The sequence below is a fragment of the Notechis scutatus genome, chromosome 2 (assembly GCF_049901735.1).
Source record: "Notechis scutatus isolate UNSWTSFEM ecotype Mainland chromosome 2, rNotScu1.2, whole genome shotgun sequence".
Taxonomy (NCBI): Eukaryota; Metazoa; Chordata; class Lepidosauria; order Squamata; family Elapidae; genus Notechis; species Notechis scutatus.
This window is the reverse complement of record NC_142010.1, coordinates 14,123,612-14,141,767: the sequence shown is the minus strand read 5'-3', so window position 1 is coordinate 14,141,767 and position 18,156 is coordinate 14,123,612. Positions and strand designations below refer to the sequence as shown.

Genomic DNA, 18,156 nt, shown 5'->3' with positions numbered 1-18,156 from the left:
GTGGCTGCCAGGTGGAGGGTTGCAGCCATAGCTCTGAATGGGGGTCTCTGCTGAGCAGGAGAGATTAGCGGAGGAGGGGGCTGGAGGGTCAAGCAGTCCCAGAGTCCCTGGGGGCAGTCTAGATGGTCTCCACACCTTCCCTCTCCCCACAAATGACAAGGGGACCCTGAAATGAAGCTGGTGTGTGTGTGTCTCAGCAGGAGAAGTTCCAGGTTGCAAGTTCTCCTCCTTCCAACCTGCCACCTTCAACCTCCATTTCTCAGAATTTGCACACACAAAAAACCCAACAACCCAGAAATTCATCAGCTACTGAAGAAAAGAAAAAAAACAGCCTTTTGCATCTGAGAGCAGGATTAAGTCATGAGGGCTGGAGAGAAGAGATAGGGAACAAAATTAGAATATAAACCAAAACCTTCAGTTTAAATAAAGGATTTTCAGAGGGTCTGCAGGAAAACACAGGGTGGGCTTTCCCCCTTCCTCCCTTTCAGCCCCCTCCCCACAGTAGGGGTAAGTCAGGGACAGATAGAGGGAAAGTTTACCCCCACTTTCAGGGAGGAAAAGGCTGGGAAGGACCAGCAATTCATCTTCTTCCAGGGTTTATGGAATTCTCCCTAATAAACTTATTTAGGAGGTTAATCAAGAGAGGGAGCTCCCTTCCCCCCCCTCCCTGCAAATGTTCTAGATGAACCAAAAAGACGGGGTGGCACAAAAGGAGTGGGGGAGGTCACTTGGCCAGAAATTGTGTGAAATGTCACAAGGAAAAGTGGGGGGGGGGGAGGAATCAGGAAGAACAGCCCACAATCTTGGGATGCTGCATCCTAAGGAGCTCCCACCTTCCCTTCCTTTTTGTAATTCCCCAAAACTTGGAAGAACCCTGGGTGAGATTTTGATTTGTGAGTGTTTTCGTTTTCGATTGCAATGTAAAATTTCAAAAATTTGCTTTATCCTCAGCAAGGAGGTTTTGTTCAGGCACATTTAAAGAATTTCAAATCCACCTGTAACTTGAGGGGGGGATTCAGATGGGGGGGAAGAAGAGAAACTCACCTGCGGGAGGTTGGGTGGGAGTGGCTGGAAGGAGAAAAAGAGCCAATGAGGATCCTTCATGGGCTGGAGGACTCAGGAGGTCCCCCTCCCCATCAATAGCCCATAATAGGTTGCATGATCTTCCCTTAATAGCCCCTCCAAGAACAGAAGTTCCCAAATATATTCCTCAGGAAGAACCTGTTGGCCACCTGCTGACCTCGATGAGAGGCCTCCCCTGGATGTTTCCCTCCTGACAGCCTCTTCTCTAGACCCCAGACTCACCTTTCTTGCTCTTCAGGTAGGAGAAGAGCCCCATAACCAGGAAGGCCACTCCTATCACAGCCCCCATGATCCCTGTCCAGAGTTTGCTCCTGGCAGAGCTGGAGGAACAGGGTTCTAGGGAAGGAGAAGGAGCCTCACTTGAGCAGGAGGATCAGGCCCACCTTCCCCCAGGAGGGTCCATTCCAGCTCCCCCCACAGGGAGGGTCTCTCCCCCTTCTCAGGGCAGGACCCCACTAGACGGTGATGGGTCCTCCAGGCTGGCATGCTCCACCTGGCAAGTGTAAATGCCCCCCCCCCCTGGGGCTGGGTCTCCAACATCACCTGGAGCTGGAAGGTCCAGTCTCCATTCTGGAGCTCCTCCCCAAAGGCCACGCCCTCCTCCTCCAGCTTCCCGTTCTTCAGCCACTGGATCTCGATCTCCAGGGGGTAAAAGCCCATGGTGATGCAGAGGAGGATGGTGTTGCAGGAAGCAGGGTCCATCTTGGTGGGGGAGATGGTGACGGTGGGCTTGGCTGGAGGGATGGAGGAGAAGGAGGCTCATGAGAGACACAGGAGGGTCCGGAACAGGAGACCAAGTTGCTTAGTTCAGGCCAGGATCCCTTTTCACTCCTGAACATATTCTGTCTTTTGAGTCATCTTCCAAAGTAAATTGCAGCAAGAAATTAAAAGGGATCCTGAAAAAGGGAAAAAAGGGAAATCCTTCCTGATTGGGATCAGTTGCAGTCTTCAAAAAGGAAGAATTCCCCAAATAGGCAAATCCGACAGGGATAAACGCTAGAAACGCCCAGAGGTGGAAGGAACCTTCTGCCAGATGTGGTGGAGATGGAAAGAAATAACTGAGAAGACGGGAAGGACAGAAAAGCAGGATTTGGAGGATTCTTGGGATCTCCTTGAAAATGAAACCACACTTTTAATTAGGTGTAACACCACTTTTGTTTGTTTGTTTAGTACATTTAGTTATTAAATTTATTTGCCAAAAGTGGCCCAACTATCCCAAAGTCTTACAGACCCTCTCCAGGCTGTGACTGCCACCTGCTCTTCGGGAGTCCAGGAGAATCTCCAGAATTGGGAACTGAATATACAGAATATAGAGGAAAATTCAGAAATGGTGAGAAGAAGAAGAAGAAGAAGAGAAGAAGAAGAAGAGGAAGGAAGAGGAGGAAGAAGAAGAAGAAGAAGAAGAAGAAGAAGAAGAAGAAGAAGAAGAAGAAGAAGAAGAAGAAGAAGAAGAAGAAGAAGAAGAAGAAGAAGAAGAAGAAGAAGAAGAAGAAGAAAGAAGAGAAGAAGAAAAGGACAAAGACAGGGAGGAGTTAGAAGAAAGAGAAACCAGTGAAATGGATCAAAAGGAACATAAGTTTGACAATATTGGCTAAAAAAAAGATTGAAAATGTATTTGTCTAAAAATGAGGTGTAAACATGTTGAAAATATGATTAAGGAAGATACAGAAATTTTTAATGAATTAATGAATTAAATCTTCTTCTTCTTCTTTTTCTTCAGCGTTTGTCTCGCGCTCTGGCGAGGTCCGCTAATGTCCTTGAGTACTGCTTCCACGCCTCTCTGTCTGCCACGTATGTCGGGTCTGCCTTCGCGATCTCTAGATCGGCCTTGATCGTGTCCATCCAGCGTTGCTTAGGTCTACCACGCGGTCTCGCTCCTCCGACAATCACCTTCATCGCAGATTTGATGATGGATTCTTCCTTGGCGCGACTCACATGGCGAACCATCGTGGCGGGACTGCCTCATGACCGTGGGGATGGGCACGACGTTGAACCGTCTGCGCACTTCTTCATTCCTGCGCGATCGAGTAGGGTGAGGCCTACCGACCATCGGAGCATTCGCATCTCCATTGTCTGGAGTCTGCTTTCGACTTCTTTGGTCGTCGGCCAGCACTCTGCGCCGTATATGGCCACGGCGCACCACAGAGTTATAGATTTTTGCCTTCAGGCGCATCGGCATCTTCTTGTCACAGAGGGACGCCCGTGACGGACTTCCATTTGCCCCACGCTGCGTTGATCCTGGCTGCCACCTCAGTTTGTAGTAGGCCTTCTTCCCCAAGAGTAGTTCCCAGGTACTTGAAGGTGGAGGCGCGCGGTAGCTCCTGCCCGTTCACGTGGATGGAGCCTGTCGTTTCGTTGTCAGTGGTCAGGTATTCGGACTTCTTTAGGTTCAACCGGGCCCGAACTGCTCGAGGCGGTCGTGCCACTGTTGGACTAGGTGCTCAAGTTCAGCCTTGCGCAGGTTGGCCAGGAACACATCATCGGCGTGAGAGCAGCGTCCATGGGGCGGGCGTGTGCAGGTCGTGTGTAATTGTGTCCATCACCAGAATGAACAGCAGTGGTGAGAGAGCAGAGCCCTGGTGTACGCCGACGGTGATATTGAACTCCTCTGATATCCCAGCTGCCGCTTTTACACGGCTTTTGTGACATCTGTATAGGAGTTGGACCCATTATGACGAGTAGCTCGGGCACGCCGTGATCTCGTAGTGCGTACCAGATGAGATCGTGCGGGACTCGGTCGAAGGCCTTTTCCAAGTCCAAGAAGGCGGTGTGGGCGGGATTTTCTTCTCTCTGTGAGCCTCCATCAGCATCCGCACACCGAAGATGGCATCGGTGGTGCCGCAGTTCTTGATGAATCCGGCCTGGTTGGCGCTGATGTCGGCGATGTCCCGAATGCGCTTATCGAGGCGCGTTCGAAGATCTTCATAGTGTGTGACAGTAACCTGACCGGTCTGTAGTTGGAGCAGTCCGCTGGGCTGCCCTTTCCCTTCCAGATCGGAACAGTGGTGCTGCGGTACCAGTCGTGTGGCACTATTCCCGTGGAGGCGATGTTGTTGAACAGCTCGCACAGCCACAATGCCGAGCCGGTAGTGCCTTTTTCCAGAAGTCGGCAGGGATGTCGTCTGGTCCTGTTGCCTTACCGTTTTCATGGCCTTGATGGCGTCGGTGACCTCGCTGGCGTGAATACCTGAGACTGGGCCTTCGGACGGGGTCACCTCGCGGGGTTCGTGGGTGTGGGAACTCCTCGGTGGAGATCTTCTCAGTATTGCCGCCACCTCTCGGCAGCGTCTCTGGGGTTGACGATCAAATTTCCCCTTTTTCGTCGTTGATCCCATGAAACTGGTCAATGTCCAGGGTCTTCCTGTGTCTGCTTTTGGCTAGGCGGTAGATCTCATTCTCGCCTTCTCGCGTGTTCAGCTTCTCGTAGATGTCATCGTAGTGGGAGCTTCTGGCTGTCGCTACTGCTTTCTTGGCTGCCTTTTTGGCCGCCTTGTACTCGCAGAGCTTCTCGCTGGTCTTCTCCTGAAGAAAGGCCTTGTAGAGCCGTTTCTTCAGGTGCACGGCATCTTGTACTTCCGGTGTCCAGAGCCATGTATCTCGTTCGATGCGTCTCCGTCCTGGCTTGGTACAACCAAGCTGTTGGCAGCCGGCAGTGTGAACAGTGCTCTTCAGCATGGACCACGCTTCCTGTGGCCCGTCGACCATCTGCAGGAACTGCTCCGGTTTGATGAGGGGTCCCGCCATCTTCTTCTGGTTCCACCACTTGATTCGTGGCTGGTCTGCATTCTTTTTGTCAATCTTGGTCTTGGGCTTGCTGATCCTGATCTTCGCCATCAGCGGCCTGTGCTGACTGCTCGATTAAATGCGGGTACACCTTGGCGTTGAGCACGTTTTTAGCGGCTCTTCGTGTGCGATGATGTAGTCGATCTGTGTGTGGTGGTTCCCATTTCTGCTATGGTAGGTGAGGAGTTGAGGTTCTCGCCTAATGAAGCAGGTGTTCGTGATGGTCATATCATGGGAGTCGGCAAAGTCCAGGATCCTCTGGCCATTCTCATTCATATCGCCTGTGCCGTGCCCACCGTGGCACTGGTGTCCGTTTTTGTCCCGCCCTACATGACCATTCAGGTCGCCAGAGATGATGATGTCGTCTTCATATGGGATCTGCCTGAGTTGGATGTCGAGCAGTTCCCAGAAGGTATCCTTCTCCTCCTCGTGACATCCGGTCTGAGGGCGTAGGCGGACAAGATGTGTAGGCGCTGCCTCTCGGTCGCTACGACGATTATCATCAGTCGTTCTGTGAGGCGCTTAACTTCTGCAACGGAGCTTTGCCAGCTGGGACTGACAACCACAGCTACACCGCCGCGGTTTTCCTTACAGCTGGTGTATATGATCTTATAGCCGTCTATAGTCGTAGCCTTGTTGCCCTTCCAGCGAGTTTCCTGGAGGCAGCAGATGTCCAGCTTCCTGTCCCGCATGGCCCTGACGATCTCGGTCGAGCGTCCAGTCAGCGAATCCACGTTCCAGGTGGCCACCTTGAGCGTCTGGCAATCCTCTGTTCCCCGCTTGCGATTTTTCACACGGATCGGGTAGTCTCCGTGCGCGTCAGACCCGGACGCGGCCGTCATAGCTTTCTCACACGGTGCAAGTGCGCCGTGCTTTCGCGTGGACCATTTCGTTGATTTTTGGCGCAGGCCAATGGTCTCCTGCGCCCGTCGGTTCCCCGAGAGCGGTAGCATTGGGCGTGTGTTCAGTAGTGGACGTTTCCACCATGTTGATGCGGCATTTGAGTACTCCAGCCGGCCTGTCGCGTGGGCCTGTCGTCGGAGGGTCTGCTCTCAGTTACGGTCAGCGATTTAACGGCTTCGCGCATCCAGGGGACACCACTTGGAGGTGGCAGACCGCTCGTCCCCCGAATTAATGAATTAAATATTCTGTTATATCTCTTATATTCTATTATATTTGTATAAGGCAATGAGGATATAGTGCTGTAAATCTGACAATATTGGCTAAAAGAAAATAAGATGGGAAATGTATTTTGGGATAGCTATAAATTAAGAGGAAACTTTGAATGATAAATGAAATGATATGAATAGATTAAACTCTAAACCTGTTGAATATATGATTAAGGAAGATAGAGAATAAACAAAAATAAAAAGGCTGATATGAAGTAATTTATGAGAATTTGAAGAAGAAAATATGATAATAGATAATGATGTGATGTTAGAAAGTTGTATTTGTGATTATGGACATGATTGATTTAAAGTGTAAAACACCTGGAGCCACCGCCCACACCGGCAGCATCAGGGAGACCCCAGTAGAGCCCAGGGATGCTGCCCCACAAGGGCCCCCAAAGAGAGGGGAGGAAGACGCGGAGGCTCCCAGCCCCAGAGGAGGAATCGAGGGGTCTGGATTGGGATAGGAGTTTTTTCTCTCAGTGTGAGTCTTGGGAAAACCCAGAAGCAGGAGGATCAATGGGAATCCTCGTTTCTGTAGCGTCATGGATCTCTGGGCAGTGTCTCCCTGGACTTCACCTGCAAGAGAAGATAGTTCGGCGCAGAGAGAAGCGGAGAAAGTGGGAGGGGGAACATTTTCAGTCTTGGGGGACTGCGGCTCAAGGGGGGGGTCATGCCAGCCCTGGAGGGGAGTGTGGGATTCCTTTTGCCCTCCCCCCCTCAATATGGCGTGGAGTGAGGCTGCGGTGGATGAGAGAAGGGGAGGCGCAGCCCCACAGCCAGCGAGGACTTGGGGGTTGATTGGGGAACTCTTGGGCACCTTCACACACCTACACACCCGGTGGGAGTGCCCCTCCCCCAATCACGTGGGGTCACTGCCCTCCATTTCCCCCACCCCACCACCCCAAGCTTCTGCCTTTGGCTCCCTTCCTAGCAAAGGGGCTTCCGGAGGCCCGGTTTCACCCCCAGCGCTGTGGGGTTTTCTGACCCACCGCAAATGGAAGGTCAATTCTGGTTCAAGAAGGACGATTGTTGATCTGAATGGGGGAGGGGATAAGAGCAGGAGGGACCCTCCCTGTCAAGCTATTCTCCCAAAGCTCCAGAAGGCAGGAGGAGAAAGCAAGCAAGGAAACTGACCAAGGAGATTCCCTTCCTGAACGGGAGAGTTTGGGGACCTGAACGGACATCAAGTCCACCCCTCCATGCCCAGAGGAAAATCCAGCTGAGAATCGGGAAAAGAGCAGAGAAAGTGGAGGGTCCCTTCTGGGGCTGCCATGAACCCCTTTGAGCAGCAGACCGCCAAAACTGAAGGGATCCTCCCTCCCACTTTCTCCGCTTGTCTCTCTGCACGGAACTCTCCCTCCCCCTTCAGGTGAAGTCACAAAGGAATCTGCACGGAGACCGATTACGGTCACGCAGGGAGAATTCCCATTGCTGCTTCAGCTCGTTCTGGCTCCTCCAATCTCAAAAGTCCGAGAAAAACGTTTCCTCCCCTAGACACACGCGCGCACGCGCACACAAACGTCTTCATTAAATGTGAAGATTGTGCCGTGGGAACAGCTGCCTCACTGGATGATAAGGGGGGGAAAGACGCAGCCCCGCAGCCAGTGAGGAGAAGTTGGGGGTCACCCAAAGGCACCCCCCCCCCAATACGAACAGAAGCCCCGAAAAACCCTCCGCTAAACCAGGGAGAGGCGCCGTTTGGCTTCAGGGGAGAAAAAGGCGATTCGCCTCCTGGAAAGACGCGTCAGAAACATCCTGAGGTAAATCTCAAACCAGGAGAAGAAAAAGGCGGGGGGAAAGGGAAACGCCCCCTTTCCACCCGCAGCAACCAATCAGAGTGCAGATCCCCTCAGGCGGGAGCCCGCCCTCACTCAGCCACAACGGAGAGTTTGGGGCTTTTGTGCGCTTTCCTTCTCCAGCCATTAAATGGGATATTTTCACATTTAAAGGGTTCAAAAGAAAAAGCCCCCAAATGACTTTGCTTTTGTCCATGAGATTGAATTGTCAGGCTGGGGTGTTTTTTTTTAAATCTTTCACTGTACTAAAAAGAAGTCAGCATCTTTTCCCTCCTTTTTTCTCTTGTACCTCAGACTTTCTTTTCCCCTCTTTCTCCTTCCCTTAATTTCCTATTTCTATTTTTCTTTCTGTTTTCTATAATAAATAAATAAGATCTTGAGACTCTAGAATGACTGCAGAGAAGAGCAAGAAAGATGGAGGCTAAAAGAAATAAAAGTGGTTGGTGGAATTGGGTCTGTCTGATCTGAGGAAAAGAAGGACAAGGGGAGACATGGTGGCATCTTCCAATATCTCAGTGATTTCCACAAAGAAGATTTCTCTCTCCTCTCCTATAAATAAATATAGAAGCGGACCTAATTTTCATCTTTCGAGGCGGAGGTGGAGTTGCAAGAAATAACCAAATCACTCTAGAAACGGGACAGAAGAAAGAGGAAAACCTTCAAGGCATTTGGGTTCCTATAAAAGGGGGAAAAGAAGCACAGTCGAAGCCTTTGTCTGACGGAGCAATGGAGAGGACCTTTCTCCCTACTCCCAAACCCATCATCCCCGCCCTCTCCCTTCCCCCTCCCATGGGCTCCTCTTTCCCGCCCTTTCTACCATCCTGGCTCTTTGCCCCAGATCCACCAAGAGGCGCCCTCCGCCATGGCAAGGGAACTCCAGGTGCTCCCCCAGCGAAGGAAGTGACATCACTGAGCCTTGCCTCTCTAGGAGGCCGCACTCGCTCTCCTCAACTCTTGAGGTGCCGAAGAAGCAGGAGAGGCTGTGCAAGAGTCTGGTGGGGGAACATTCAGACGTGCCCTGGGGAGGGGGGGCTCTTCCTGGGTCCCATGCTCCCCAGCCGCCCTCTCCATGCCAAGTGGGGGGAGGGGGAGGGCGAAGCTGATAAGAGGCCCAGCAGGTGAGGAGAGAAGCCAAGCGAAGAGGAGCAGGAGGAGGAGGCAGGATTCGCATTGGGCTCCCTGAGGGCCCGATCCTGTCTCCGGAGGCGGGGAGAAGGGGGGGTGGCCTCTCCAGCTGCCTCCTTCCCGGCCCTGCTCAAGGGGGGGTCCTGGGCCCTGCTCTGGGAGGAGCCACTTGGGGCTGAGAGCAGGTTGGGGGAAGGGGGTCCAGGGGCTGAATCCCCATTTCTGATCCTGGGTTTTTCTCTCCCTCTCAGATCCGGAACCTTGGAGCTCTTGACAGCCTTTGCAAGCCAGGATTTCCTCTGCGAGAGAAGGAAGGAAGAAAGAGAACGGAAGAACCAGCAGGGATCTGTCCTGCGGCCCCAGAAATGGTCCTGTGAAGGAAGAGGCCCCTGGAGACCCCCCAGAGTCCCTGGAGCCCTTTGGAGTGGCTCTGCTGGAGAGAGGAAGGATGGAGACACCCCCTTTGGCCAAGGAGGGGAGTGGAAAAGGCTCCGCGGCTCTTCAGCCTGGGAGCTGTTGGGAGAGCTGGACCAGAACTGGGCAGAAGGTCCTGCAGGAGGGAACCATCCTCCCTTCAGAAAGTCCGCCCTGGACCTCCATCCAATGCTGGGAGGCTGAAGGTCCCCGAGGACTTTGCAGCCGACTCCATGACTTGTGCAGGCGATGGCTGAACCCAGGAAAACACAGCAAAGCCCAGATGCTGGACCTGGTGGTTCTGGAGTGGCTTCTGGCTCTCCTGCCTCCAGAGATGGAGGGCTGGGTGCGGGAGTGTGGAGCAGAGACCAGTTCACAGGTGGTGGCCCTGGCGGAAGGCTTCCTCCTGAGCCAGGCGGAGGAGCAGAAGGAGCAGCTCCAGCTTCAGGTGGGAGACTTTAGGGAGCTTGGAAGGGAATAAATAGAGTGTTTGAATGCTTCACCCCTCCTTCCCAAACTTCTCCCACGTTCATAATATGAGCCAATTCTCCAGTTCTGTAGGACATTGTTCCACTGTTTTCTCACTCAGCCACCCGGATGGATATTGGGGGCTTTCAGGTTGTGTTCAGAATATAAGAATCCACTTTATGTTGTGTGATGTACATTAATTCTGCTTCTTCCTTCCTATTTGAAGTGCTGCACTGTGGAGATCAGAGATCCTGAGGGAAAGAAGAACCCATCAAATCCCCCTCCGGAGCTATTTTTCAGGAGGATCCCTTGGGAAGATCCAAGTCAGGACACCTCAGGAGGTAATGGAAGATCCTCCGATTCCCCATCTGTCTTCCCTTCGCTCTCTCTTCTCTCCTATAGAATATCTCCCCCTATTTTGTTAATTATGCATTTTGGAATTATTTATTCCTTACAGAGAAACAAAGAATCAAGTTTTCTGCTTTTTATGATGGAGACCAAACAACGTTTGAACCTCCAAATCAAGTAAGAAAGAGAAAAGACATTAAATTTCTATTCTCCCTTCAGGAGGTGAAGCGGGTGTGAGATCTTCTAGTCCAACCCCCTGCTCAGCCAGGAAGCCCTTTAATGTTTCAGATAAATCACTGTCCAATTTCTTCATAAACACCTCCAGTGTTGGAGCACCCACAATTTCTGGAGGGAAGTCATTCCACTGATTAATTGTTCTCACTGTCAGGAAATTTCTCTTTACTTGTAGGTTGGTTCTCTCCTTGAACAGTTTCCATCCATTGCTTCTTGGAACACTGCTATCATGTCACCCCTAGTCCTTTTCATGAAATTAGACATCCCCAATTCCAGAAACCGTTCTTTATATGATTCAGCCTCGAGTCCACTCATTATTTTTGTTACTCTCATCTGCACTCTTTCTAGAGTCTCAAGATCTTTTTTTGCATCTGGCAACCAAAACTAGATGCAATTTTCTAAGAGTGGACTTACCCGTATAAAGTGGTACTAACACTTCATGTCATATTAATTCTATCCCTCTTAATGCAGCCGATGATTCTGTTGGTGTTTTGGGGGGGCAACCGTAGCATAGTGCTGATTCATGTTAAAGTGGTTGTCCACGAGGACTCCAAGATCCCTGTTGCACTTACTACTGTTGAGTCAGGTATCACCTATTCTATGCCTGTGCATTTCGTTTTTCTTTCCTAAATGTAGAACCTTACATTTCTCAATGTTGATTTCGTTTTGTTAGATGGAGCCCAATCTGTCGATCCTTCTTTATCACAAGCTTATTTTCTGGAATGTTGGTATTCCTGTCAATTTGGTCTTGTCTGCAAATTTGATGAGTTCCCCTTGTCTAAATTAATGAGGAAGATGAACACATCTTGTGAATCCTCCTGTTCTGTTCTTTTTTCCATGTTCAGGAGGGTCTTGTGTCCTTCGAGGAAGTGGCTGTGTATTTCTCTGAGGAGGAATGGTCTCGGCTGGATCCTGACCAGAAAGCGCTGCATTCGGAAGTCATGCTTGAAAATCATAGGAACGTGGTCTCTCTGGGTAAGAGTTTCTTAGTCCCCAATCAAGAAGTAATTTTGTAAACTCATCAAGGAGAGAAGCAACTTAGAAGTAAGGAGAAATTTCCTGGCAGTACAATTAATCAGTAGAACAACTTGACTCCAGAAGTTGTGAATGCTCCCACTGGAAATTTTTAAGAAGATGTTGGATAACCATTTGTCTGAAGTGGTGTAGGGTTTCCTGCCTAAGGAGAGGGCTGGACTAGAAGACCTCCAAGGTCCCTTCTGTTATTCTATTCTATTTCTTAACTGAAAACTGACTCTGAGTGAGATTTGCATATATAGAGACAATGTAAAGAAAGAGATGTTTTCTAGATATTTTCAAAGTTTTCATGACTCATGAATATAGAAATCATCATGTCTATATCACACCCCTGTAGGCATGGAAACATACAACCTAATGGAATTTCGGAGAAATTTCAGAAGGAATTTCACTTGACTTTCTACACTTTGATCTTTTTCTCTAACCTTGTTGTCGTTTTCATTTCCCTTTTGCTTTGAAGGTTATAATGAGCAGGAGAATCAAGATTCCTGTGAACTGTTCCAAGTGATCAGTGCTAAGGATGGAACGGAGAAGTTTGGAATTCGAATGGAATTCAAAAGCAACGAGAAAAACCAGTCAAAGAATTGGAATCAGGAAAGCTCATCTTCTACTGATGCTCCGATGCAAGACTTTTTTGCCCAACAAGAGAAAATAAGGAAAAAACATAATGGGAAAAGTGTGAAGCTAATCAAAGTGAAAGTACAAGTAAATGAACCCTATTTAACCCAAAACAAAGGAGAAGATGCTATAAGAAGACACAATGGAGGAAATTACAATGGAACATTAATTCTTTCTCTTGGGAATAACTTCCTTACATCTGAAAAGGTGATTGACACAAAAGACAAACATAAATGTTTGGAATGTGGAAAATGTTTTAGAACAAGCAGGCACCTTACTATCCATAAAAGAACCCACACAGGGGAGAAACCCTATAAATGCATGGAGTGTGGAAGGACCTTTGCTCATAGCAGTACACTTACTTCCCATGAAAGGATCCACACAGGGGAGAAACCATATAAATGCATGGAGTGTGGAAAGACATTTGCTCAAAGAAGTAATCTTATTTCCCATAACATGATCCACACAGGGGAGAAACCATATAAATGCATGGAGTGTGGAAAGACCTTTGGTCATAGCAATACACTTACTTCCCATAACATGATCCACTCTGGAGAGAAACCATTTAAATGCATAGAGTGTGGAAAGAGCTTTGCTCGAAAAGCTCATCTTATTTCCCATAAGATGATCCACACAGGAGAGAAGCCGTATAAATGCATGGAGTGTGGAAGGTCGTTTACTCATTGCAGTGGCCTTAGAAATCACAAAACAATCCACTCAGGAGAGAAACCATATAAATGCATGCAGTGTGGAAAGAGCTTTGCTCAAAGTGGTCATCTTATTTCCCATAAGATGATCCACACAGGGGAGAAACGGTTTAAATGCATGGAGTGTGGAAAGACCTTTGCTCAAAGTCGTAATCTTATTTCCCATAAGATGATCCATACAGGGGAGAAATGGTTTAAATGCATGGAGTGTGGAAAGCCATTTAATCGTCGCAGTGATCTTAAAAGGCACAAAATGATCCACACAGGGGAGAAGCCATTTAAATGCATGGAGTGTGGAAAGACGTTTACTCATGGGAGTGATCTTAAAAGTCACAAAAAGATCCACTCCGGAGAGAAACCATTTAAATGCATAGAGTGTGGAAAGGGCTTTGCTCGAAGAGCTCATCTTATTTCCCATAAGATGATCCACACAGGAGAGAAACCATATAAATGCATGGAGTGTGGAAAGACCTTTGCTCAGGACAGTGATGTTAAAAAGCACAAAATGATTCACACAGGGGAGAAGCCGTTTAAATGCATGGAGTGTGGAAAGTCGTTTACTCGTGGTAGTGGACTTAGAAAACACAAAAAGATCCACTCAAGAGAGAAACCATATAAATGCATGGAGTGTGGAAAGACCTTTGCTGAAAGAAGTAATCTTATTTGCCATAAGATGATCCACACAGGGGAGAAGCCCTTTAAATGCATGGAATGTGGAAAGACATTTACTCGTGGCAGTGGCCTTAGAAGCCACAAAAAGATCCATTCAGGAGAGAAACCATTTAAATGCATGGAATGTGGAAAGGGTTTTGCTCAGAATGGTCATCTTACTTCTCATAAAAGAATCCATACTCAGGAGAAACTATATAGCAATAGCAATTCTACTTAAGGGGGGGAGCACTGCAGGAGGGGCCGATTGGGATATCTGACAAGGTGAGCACGTGGCGACCCAGCTTTCAATGTCTTTGTCTATGCCCGGCTACCAGATGTAACTTCTCGCTAGGGCCTTCATTTTCACTATTCCTGGGTGCCCCTCATGCAATAATCCCAGGATTCTTTCTCATAATAGATTTGGCACCACCACTCTTTCTCCCCACAGCAAATATCCCCTTAATGCTGATAGTTCCAATTGTTTGTCTTTGAATGGTTTGAATTGTTCCCTTTACAACTTGTCCCGCCACCCCTGCCATACCCAGTTCAAAACTCGCGCCAACGTTTTGTCTTTTGTGGTGAACCTTGTGATGTCCGCCACTGTCACCAAATTTGGCTTGAAACATTCTACAAGGAATATGGTAGGCGCGGGGGCAGGGTCCTCCACTAGATCTGGTAGGTGGCATCGGCTGAGTGCATCGGCATGCGGAATGCTCTTTCTAGGTATGTGCAGCAGGCAGTAGTTATACATTGCTAGGAAAACTGTCCATTTAGCATTCTTGGTGATAAAATGTTTGGTGCGGGTTTGTCTTCGGCTGAGATTATTACATCGTCAAAATACGGAATTACCCCCGGCAGACCTTGTAGCAGTCTTTCCATTATGCTCTGGAAGAGGCGGAGAGCTATGCTAACGCCAAATTGTAGCCGGTTGCACCTAAGCACGTCCTTATGTGTTACGATCATTTGGGCTTCGGCAGTGGTTGTATCCACAGGCAATTGTTGATATGTTTGTGCTAGGTCTAGCTTAGCAAAAATTCTGCCCTGGCCCAACAAATGTAACAGGTGCTGGACTACTGGCACCAGATATGCACTCTGTTGTAGGGCATGGTTGAGGGTACTCTTGTAGTCCCCTCAGATTCTGATAGACCTATCGGGTTTCACAGGGGTCACTATAGGTGTCCCCCACTTCGCGTGGTCTACCGGTTCAAGAATGCCTTGAGCTACCAGTTTATTTAATTGCTCTTCAGCTTTTGGATGGAGAGCAAATGGGACTTTCTGGGATTTGAGACGGATAGGGGCTATGTTGGGATCTAGGCTAAAACTTATTGGGGTCCCCTTATACTTGCCCAATTCGCTGCTAAAAACATCCCGGAATTCTTTTTCTAAAACATCCAAATCTTCTCCGCTGCTTGCTCCAGTTATCGCTGTTGTGTGGATACCAGTGAGGCTGATTTGTAGCAGCACGAACCACTCTCTCCCAAGGAGGCTGGGTGGGCCCCAGTCCACGATAGTCAGAGGTAGGGATCCTTTAAACTCCCTGTATTCCACATGGCAGATCTTCTTTCCCAGGACTGGCATTTCATAGCCCTGGTATTCCTTTAATATTATTTGTTGTGGCTGGAGTTGATTTCGGCGGATCGCAGGGTTGATTTTCTGGAGTGCTGTCCAGGATATCATTAATATATATGATCCTGAGTCCACTTCCATCGGCCACATCTTTCCATCAATCTTCACTTCTGTGAGGAATTTGTCGCTTTCCATAGTACCTGTGTGTGTCACACAAGTGTGATTGTAGCCACCTATTGTGTGGTGTGTTTCTTCTTCCCAGCTGCCATCTTGTCTTTTAAATTTTGCACCAAACTTCTGGCTCTTGTAATGTTTGTTCGGGGAGTATGTTCTTCGGCTCAGTGTGTCAGCTGGTTGGCTGGCTCTGCAGGCGTCTGCAATGTGGCCTTTTCTCTCGCATTGCCTGCAGATTGCTTCTTTAAAATGGCAGGTGGAGCGAGGGTGGTTTCCCTGGCAGCTTCCACATGGTTTGCTCCCCTTTCCGTTTTCGGATTTACTGTTTTTTTCCTGATGAACCTCCTCCTTTTCGCTGTTGCTGCTTTCGGAGCCGGATGGACTATGCAAGGTCCTTCTTGCCACTTGGGTGGTGTGAACCTTGCTATGTCCTTTGACTCGGATGGCTGAGGATTCAGAGGTTTCGGCTGCTTTTGCTTCTTCCAGTGCTTGCTTGAAGGAGATGTCCTCTCTAGCGAAAAGTCTCTTCTGCAGTGTTAAATCCCTAAGTCCAAGGACTAAACGATACTGGATAATTTCTTCAATGTTCGAGGACTTGCAATTTTTTGACAATTTTCTTAATCCAGCTACGAAGTCACTTATACTTTCCCCTTCTTTTTGGATTCGGGTACAGAAGTCGTTTCAGTTTGCCATGTACAATGGGGTAGGGTCAAAATGCCCTTTCAATGCCTGTTGCAGTTCATTCCAGGAGACATTTTCCAAATCTTCTGTAATGAGGGCGTCTGCTAGTTCATAGAGTTCTGAATCACAATAGGTCAAGAAGTATGCCTTCTTCCTTTTGTCAGATTCTGTTTTCATCCCATTCATCACCAAACTCTGGTTGAATCTTCCCACATACGAAGACCACTTCTCTTTGTCTGGGTTGAATGGAATGGATAGGGGTCGATAGGCCATGTTGGTTCGCTGTTGGTCTAAATGGTCAGCTGGAAAATGGCCGCGGTGCCCCATGAGGTCCTTTGTCTTCCTTAGTATCCCACCTTCGTCGCCAGTGTTAGATATGTGTAGCAAGGAAGGAATGGACCCAGCAGTGTAGAGAACTCTTTATTTACAAATGGATTCAAAAAGCAAGAATTGGGGCCAGCGCCGGCTGTTTTATAGTCGGCGCTGTCCAATACTTCAGCCGCTGATGGATCTCCGATATTCCCGCCAGTGGCTGAAACCAATAAGTGGAGTCTGAGATCAGACTCCACTTTGCATCTGACTTGGATGACGTGGTATATGTAGATGTAACATCATGCATATTTAACACGGATAAACTTAATAAAAAATACAAATAAAAAGCCTATTGTTTTAGGGGCATTACCTGTTCCACAGCCAAAATAGGCCAATTTCTGGAGAAAAACTCTGCTCTGTATCTGCACTTTTATACTGGCAAAATTTCTTCCAAAACGTTACTTGACATATTTTTCTGCTGAAAGAGACCTTTGAAATTATGGTAAATATGCAGAAGTAACAGAAGTAAGAAAGGAGCTGAAAGCGGAGGAGAAACTAGGAAAAGGCCACAGAAAGAAAAAGGGTGATCCCTTCCCATTTGGGGCCGAGGGGCGGCGAATCGAAAGGAGCCGCTTCGTCCTGACGTTCCGAGCAAGAGAGACGCGGGTTTCAAGGAGGGAATCTCGCCTGAAGCTAAGCGGCGCCGAGCGGAGGATTCTCCCGGGAAGGTGGGAGATCCGGCTCCCTCCTCAACCAGCGCAGAAACTCTTCCCACGGTAGAAATCTTCCTCTGTAAACTGAAGGGGGATAGGAAGGGGGTGTCCCGGCCAGATGCTTCCAGCCCCAGAGGGTCTGAAATGGGCGGGGGAGAGCCTTTTTCTCGGACTTTTGAGTTGAGAGGGGCCAGAACCAATGGGAATTCTCCCTGCATGAGCGTCATCGGTCTCCGGGCAGAGTCCTTTGTGACTTCTCCTGAAGGAGGAGGGAGAGTTCAGCGCAGAGAGCGAAAATGAAAGTGGGAGGGGGATCCCTTCAGTCTTGGGGGCTGCAGCTCAAGGGGGGAGTTCATGGTAGCCCCAGAAGGGACCCTCCACTTTCTTTGCTCCCTTCACGATTCTCTGCCAGGGATCCCCCCCCCTCTTATTTCCCTCCCACATTGCCTGGGCATTGACAAAATCCCCCTGGGTCAATTGCGGAAGGCAGCTCTGCTTGGAGCGGCTTCAATCCCGCGAGGAGAGCTTTCAGCCATCCGACATGCGCATACAGCCCCTTTGCCAGGAAGGGTGCCAAAGGCAGAAGATTGGGGGGGAGGGCAAAGACCCCACGTGATTGGGGGAGGGCCACTCCCACCGGGTGTGGGGGGCTGTGGGGCTGCGTCTCCCCTTCTCATCCACTGCAGCCCCCTCCACGTCGGACTGACTGGGGAGGGCAAAAGGAAGCCCACACTCCTCTCCAGGGCTTGCATGGGAAATATCCCCCTCCCCCTTCTCTGCTTCTCTCTCTGTGCTCGGAACGATCTCCTCCATCGGGTGGAGACTGCCCGGAGACTGATGACGCTGCAGAAGGGAGGATTCTCATTGGTCCGCCTGGTCTTTCTGGACACTCCCAATTCTGAAGTTAGAGGAAAACATCCTCCCACTCCCAAAATCCAGATCCCTGGTAAGGAGGGGGCTGGGCGGGGAGAAGAAGGGCTGGGAGGGGCCGTCAAGGCTCCTGGGGGAAAAGTGGGGCTGAGAGACTCCCGTAATGGGGAAAGGGGTCGCAGGCAAGAGAGGCGAGAGCCCGAGAAGCTTCAATCTCCGCGTGGTGTCCGCTCCTCCCTTGCCCCACTTCACCCAGGGAGACGAAGAGGGGTCGCTGTCCCTTCCTTGTGACCGTGGAGAGGAGGGAGGGTCGTGGGAAGGCAGCCGAACTGAGATGAGACCGAGACGGACTCCCATTGCCCCCCTACTGGTGACTGGGTGGGAGTGGGACCTTTCGGGCCCCAGT

At 49.5% G+C, this 18,156-nt stretch overlaps 1 protein-coding gene and 1 pseudogene across 3 annotated transcripts in view; both read left to right on the top strand.

Annotated features, from left to right (window-relative positions):
* LOC113427945 (DLA class II histocompatibility antigen, DR-1 beta chain-like) overlaps window positions 1-18,156 on the top strand; it is a 318,237-nt pseudogene that overhangs the window by 13,891 nt on the left and 286,190 nt on the right. The window lies entirely within an intron of this gene.
* LOC148131795 (uncharacterized) lies at window positions 7,444-16,582 on the top strand. Of its 2 annotated transcripts, none has more exons than XM_087953457.1 (6): window positions 7,444-7,798; window positions 9,211-9,821; window positions 10,068-10,182; window positions 10,299-10,366; window positions 11,269-11,398; window positions 11,919-16,582. In XM_087953457.1, exons 2-6 carry the CDS (start codon window positions 9,408-9,410, stop codon window positions 13,670-13,672), a joined length of 2,481 nt encoding a protein of 826 aa, XP_087809583.1. In that variant the 5' UTR covers window positions 7,444-7,798; window positions 9,211-9,407; the 3' UTR covers window positions 13,673-16,582. The 2 variants fall into 2 exon arrangements, with proteins under 2 accessions (XP_087809583.1, XP_087809584.1); XM_087953458.1 differs by lacking the exon at window positions 7,444-7,798 and adding an exon at window positions 8,626-8,829.

Excerpts from the sequence above, each read along its gene's own strand:
- LOC148131795 (XM_087953457.1), top strand. The coding sequence starts at position 9,408 with ATGGAGACACCCCCTTTGGCCAAGGAGGGGAGTGGAAAAGGCTCCGCG. Across the intron at positions 9,822-10,067 it reads AGGAGCAGCTCCAGCTTCAG|TGCTGCACTGTGGAGATCAG; the intron begins GTGGGAGACTTT and ends TCCTATTTGAAG. Across the intron at positions 10,367-11,268 it reads CGTTTGAACCTCCAAATCAA|GAGGGTCTTGTGTCCTTCGA; the intron begins GTAAGAAAGAGA and ends TTCCATGTTCAG.